The sequence below is a fragment of the Stigmatopora argus genome, chromosome 9 (assembly GCF_051989625.1).
Source record: "Stigmatopora argus isolate UIUO_Sarg chromosome 9, RoL_Sarg_1.0, whole genome shotgun sequence".
Classification (NCBI taxonomy): domain Eukaryota; kingdom Metazoa; phylum Chordata; class Actinopteri; order Syngnathiformes; family Syngnathidae; genus Stigmatopora; species Stigmatopora argus.
Window position 1 is genome coordinate 12176822 of NC_135395.1, and position 5686 is coordinate 12182507.

Sequence of the window (5686 nt, forward strand, 5' to 3'; positions counted from 1 at the left end):
CACGGAAGTCAGGTCAAGCATTATGTAATTATATCACTGCTGACTAATCCTCTTAGACCAAAAGAAAATCCCATGAAAGCCAGCACCGTTATTGTTTTAATATGCGCTTTCTCATCAATACACCGTCACTATTTGCACTTTTTACATGAAGGCAAAGCATTTTGCTAAAAAAAATGAAAGAATGAATTTCTTCTTTAAAACGGTTATTTAAATAATATCCTGTACATTGTGATGATTCCGAGGGTGCAAATTGACTGGCAGACAGACACTTCCAGGTCATAATCAAAACCCTTCACAAGCGCTTGTGTCCAACAGTGAAACCATTGAGGGTTAGGGTTTACGCTTGAATGTATCTGTAACTTGTCCAGAGCACTTCAAATTCTTCTCTGGGGGTCACTTACTTTTGGCAAAAAAAAAAACAATAAGTTCAAGTCAGCTCTCTAAGGTTGTGGCAGGGAATCAGCGAGAAAGAAACATGGAACATAATCATAATCACAGTAGCAGCGAGCTTGCAGTTTGGCTATGAAATATATCACATATGAAGAAAAATTAAAATGACAGTTTGGAGAATCAAACCATTCAGTTATAGCCATAAACATTTAGGAATTATTGGTCAACGCACAATCCAGAAGAGCTTTTACTCCCTACAAAAAATGGGGGCTTAGGTTAACTTTGTTTTCTCTTTCACGTGGAAAAAAAGTTCTCGATTTTTTTACAAAGTGTGTATTCCCTCCATGGGATAACCGAGCTTCTGTATGAAGGAGAGTCCTCTGTTATAAAGGTCAGCCCCCCCCCAAAAAAGCTCCACCTATTTCGCCACTCTTCCTCAGGCAAAGAAGACGACAAAAACGATGAAAAATACGACCAGGACCAGGAAGATCTTGATCATCAGCCATCGGTTGGAAGACACCGACTGAAAGTACTTGAGGATCTCTGAGTGGGCCGCTTCCACATTGAGCTGCGTGTCCTCCACATTGGAGTCAATCCTGAGGGGAAAAAATGAGTGTTTTATTAACTCTTTTATACACTACACAGGGGTTAATAAAAAAAATAACATTGGTCTGTCTATTTTGACAAACCTCTGAATGGTCTCCTCCTGTTCTTTGACCATGTGTGCCAGCTGCTGGAATATGGAACCCAGTTCCACGATGGTGCTCTCAATGTTCTGCATGGTGTCGGCGCGACTCTGGATGTACGAATCCTGTGCAAAAAAAAACAGGTCCGCAAATTGTACATCGAACATATTCCCGGCTCAAGCGGATTGGACGTGACGAACGAGCAGGTGACCGACCTGCTCGTCGATGAGCTGGAGCTGCATGGGGTTGGCTTGAGAGTCCATGTCGATGGCCACGTCGCCCAGACTCCGGGACTCGTCCTGCATCAGGACCGAGCTCTCTGGGGGTGGGAGAGAGAACAAAGAAGACGGGACACGGGTTCAAAGCGCTCGCACGCAAAAACGGGGCGAGCCGAGAAGAATGCAGGGGCGGGCTCGAAATGACAGACGCTGAGAGTGGCAAGCGGTCCAGGGAAATACCTTTTACATTTGAGGTTGTAAAGCCCTGGTAGTCATTGCGCGGCTCGCGAGCTGCATGCGGCTCCTGGGCCCCTTTTTTGCGGCTCCCTAAAATATGTTTTATGTTTTCATTACTAGAGGACCAAATATAACAGGGAGTCATTCACAGCTGGCTTGTTCCAAAAGCACACTGCTAGGCAAATATGTTGGGGGGCTTTGTAGCATCTCAAGGAAAATGCATCACCCTGAAATTCTAGCACCACTGCGCAAAATTTGATCTTTTCACTCAGTGAATCTGAGAAATTACTCAGCTCCTCTGATATATTTTAAGATTTTGATTAGGATAAAGGCTCAGATTGTCACAACACATTGTTTGACTAATTTCTGGCAAACAGCCAACGATAGTATTGAAGTGCGAAAGCTCCCTGCAATTGCAATTTAAAGCTCACTATTTTGCTGGATGCCATGGTCCAAAATGTTTAAATCACTGACAAGTGCCTAAGTGAAGTAAAGAACAATTCTTCACCGTCTAAAAGAGGCGACGCAAGCAGATATGTCACTTGACAATTCAGAAAAAGGGTTGCGAGCATTCTACTGGCACAAAGTTACCAGGTAGCATCTAAAAAAGTTTGAGTTTTAATTTAGGAGGGGCTTGTTAGGTGAAACGTGACAGAAGCAGATCTTGGAAGGACAAAACAGGAACAACAAACAAATATTTACCTCTCAAGCACACAACTAAGTCAGTATATGCACACTGCACAGTCAACGAGAATTTCTAATACGTTCAAATGTGTGGTCGCACAAAATGTGACTTTTCCTTTATAGTTATTGTACAAGACTTTTGTGTCAAGAAAATATAACATTGTTCAAAAATTTGAATAGGAGATAAGCTGGTGTTTACTTCTTGTTGATAGAATGTGAGTGTATGCCAATGACAGCGCTAGATGTCCAATCCATTTGAAGTGGAAGGAGGGTATCAGTGCAACACCTGTTAATACTGCGTGATGTGGGAGGCCAGGAGATGGGAGGAAACTTACTGAAGTTATTGGCCATGAGAGGTGAGGAGGCGGCAGGTGGCTGGGAAAACTGCTCTCTTCTACTGCGCTGCTGCTTTAAATTCTGCACACAAATTCAAGAAATTGGACTCATTGTCCCCAACGATCATATTGTAGTATACGTACACGTTATTACGCACCTCTGTTCTGACTTCCAGGACTGACTTGAAGTCGTTGGACATTGAGGCCAGTTTTGACTGGTGAAGGACAAAATATTTTATTACAAACAAAGTTGACGTGCTTTCTTTTATTTCTTTTTCTCCTAAATAGTAAAAAAAATTCAAATGATATGCTATACCTGTAAGGACACCACAATGGTGTTTGAGTGGGTTTGGATGTGTTTGCCACCCGTAGCGCCGCGCGATCGGATCAAGTCTTGTAGCTGGGCAATCTGTTTGTTTAGGCTGTTGATGTCCTACAAAACACAATATGTTAAATGAAATTTGAAGAAGAAAAATTCAGCAACCAATTAGAGACACCTCCATAATATGCATCTTGAAAGCGCATTGAGTCACTCACTTGTTTAATGATATACGTAAGCTCCTCAATTTCCACGGCCTTGTCGTCAAATAGAGATTTTCTCTTGGCCACTAAAAACCAAAAACATTTTGAAACATTAGCTAATTCACGTTGAAAAACAAAGAGACAGGGGAAAAGGCAAAAGTTTCTTACAAATCGTGAGCTTTTCCAGCTTGGCGAATGTATTGCTAAGGTCTTTTCCGATTCTCCTGCAAGTCAAAATGCAAAGAAGAGTAAAAGAAAAGAATGTGGTTGAATTGGGATAAAGGGAATTTAGAGCCAAAAATGTTAAATTAATGTCACAAAATTATGGTAAAATAAAATTCAAAGAACCCAAATGTGAGGAACTTACTTGGCCATGATCGTGAAGTCACTGCGCTGCTTGAGAGCGCTGACAACTGGTTTATTGGGCTGCACTCCATTCTATAAGAAACCCAATGCAAAAAAATCAACAACAATAATTTATATTCATAATCACCATATGTGAGTGAAACAATACATTGCAGTTCACAAACTGACTTGAACAATTAGCAAGCACTATGAATGCAGCATGTGTACACATTCCAAAAACTCATTTATTGCTGTACTGTCAAATCGTGAGATAAACACTATCGTATCATATTTTATGATCATAACAAGCGTGTATCATAAATCGTATCACATGCTGCTCTTGATGCATGTCTATCACCATCAATGGCAGTAAACATAATGACGTGATAATAACGTAATGATACATCATACCTGTCAATTTATACGTTTTTTGATCATTTCAATTTGTGTATGCCGTATAACAACTTTTATACGGGCCTTTTTTTTTTAAGTACATTTTTTGTAAAACTGATCTCGTTTTACCAATTTCGGCTCTAATCTGGATCGTCTTGGTCACTGGTAGCAGAAAACGCCATCGACTGGTAATATTGTCATGCTTTAAGCATCATATGCGCACACGCATTCCCCTTTCACACGTCCTTTTCACTATATAAATATAGCGCATCAGTAAGCAATGTAACCAGACAGTCAAGCTGGATTGCGTCATACAGCGACATCCACAGAATCTTGAATTTACTACATTCCTTGGAGAAAATCTTAGACTTTTAAGTGCACCTTATGTGAGCAAATATGTGCCGCGTTGCATTTGTACAGTTTTTTTTTTAATCACTTAAGGGGAATTGCAATCATTAATAAGGGGAGCAATTGGCCGAGGTTGACAGTAATGGATACATCCAAAACGTCAAATACATCACATGATTAAGTGTCAAACTCAGGATTGAAAGAAAAGTCATATATTTACTGGGGAAATAGGCAAATGATGATATGAAATTGCCCCTGAACAAACCTGTCTTCCTTGAAGAGACTTGCAGGCCGACTGGAACTCGATGGTCCGGTCGCGGCACGTCATCCTGTCGCCGGTAGAACGCTCAACCCCGGCCCGGTTTTAGGTCGGTGGCAGCTGAGCAGCAGCAACGTCCTTGTCGTTGGAGTGGGGCTTTAAAAAATAAAAATGACAATGAGCGAGTAAAAATCGGAGCGGCCGGACATATTTTTTTATTTCTCCCCCCAAATGATCGACGTGTCGGTTCGTCACCGAGCAAATAACAGCTGATAATAATTTGGTTAGCAATGGCAAGCCGGGTGGCTGAATTATTGAAAAACCCCAAATTTATAAATGTAAATTAAAACAACCTATCTTAAAAAATAAATAAATCAAAACTATTTAGGCGTGCTAATCTTTCAAGGCCGTCGTTGACGTCACATCGGATCCCAGTCCAGCCGGCTAACGTTAGCAAAAGAATGCTAACAGGTCGTTTTCGTATGGCGTCTATGGCTTTATCACGATCCAATTCAAGCAAATATGTCCTCTCAAGATGATATAGCACACAATAAATAAGGAACATAAATCAATCGTGACTCACTTGTGATCGAAGCTACACCATTTTCTCTTTAATTTGACTATTTCAGGAGGAAAAACAAGTAGACAAACCCTCGGTTAAAGTGCCGATCCGGGGCATTTCCGGTATTGACGTCACTGCCACGTCTACCTCGTAGTGAGGTGCAATTATTTTCCGCTAGAGGTCGCTACACTCCATGTCACCTTGTTTATAGGAAGGGACCAAGCAATTTTATATATATATATATATATATATATATATATATATATATATATATATATATATATATATATATATATATATATATATATATATATATATATATATATATATATATATATATATGTATGTATATAAATAATTGGGTAATAACTGGAATAAAGTATATTTATTTTTTGTTCCATTGTATAGATAATAAATACATGTAAATGCTTTTTTTTGGCTGAAATAATTTGAGCTGCTTGATTCAAACCACTGTACTCATGGCTGACGTTGCTTTATAAAACTAATTTCTAGAGGAGCACTCTGCGAGAGTAGGATTCTGTCTAAGCAGCCAAATTCAAAGCATCGGAATATTTCTGACGTCTGTGACCTTTCCACCTTCTCATCTCATCACATCACATCACATCACCCACCCTACATATTTGAGCTAAATACTATAAATTGATGCATTCTCAAGTTATAGTAAAATTCATTTTCTGACCTCTTTG

General features: G+C 39.9%; 1 protein-coding gene across 3 annotated transcripts; it reads right to left on the reverse strand.

Moving 5' to 3' along the window:
• Window positions 1–83: 83 nt before the first annotated feature.
• stx5a (syntaxin 5A) lies at window positions 84–5143 on the reverse strand. Of its 3 annotated transcripts, none has more exons than XM_077608690.1 (12): window positions 5069–5143; window positions 4424–4573; window positions 3440–3510; window positions 3241–3296; window positions 3088–3158; window positions 2867–2983; window positions 2709–2765; window positions 2551–2632; window positions 1535–1621; window positions 1292–1395; window positions 1080–1201; window positions 84–986 (listed from the first exon to the last, which is right to left on the reverse strand). In XM_077608690.1, exons 2-12 carry the CDS (start codon window positions 4484–4486, stop codon window positions 827–829), a joined length of 990 nt encoding a protein of 329 aa, XP_077464816.1. In that variant the 5' UTR covers window positions 4487–4573; window positions 5069–5143; the 3' UTR covers window positions 84–826. The 3 variants fall into 3 exon arrangements, with proteins under 3 accessions (XP_077464816.1, XP_077464815.1, XP_077464818.1); XM_077608689.1 differs by having other exon boundaries at window positions 5001–5143; XM_077608692.1 differs by lacking the exon at window positions 1535–1621 and having other exon boundaries at window positions 5001–5143.
• Window positions 5144–5686: the final 543 nt, after the last annotated feature.

What these genes read in the sequence shown, in the direction of transcription:
- stx5a (XM_077608690.1), bottom strand. Translation starts at nt 4,486, where the DNA reads ATGACGTGCCGCGACCGGACCATCGAGTTCCAGTCGGCCTGCAAGTCT. An exon ending in AGTCTCTTCAAGGAAGACAG is followed by an intron (nt 3,511 to 4,423) that starts GTTTGTTCAGGG and finishes GGTTTCTTATAG; the next exon opens with AATGGAGTGCAGCCCAATAA. An exon ending in TCTCATGGCCAATAACTTCA is followed by an intron (nt 1,622 to 2,550) that starts GTAAGTTTCCTC and finishes AACATATTTTAG; the next exon opens with GGAGCCGCAAAAAAGGGGCC.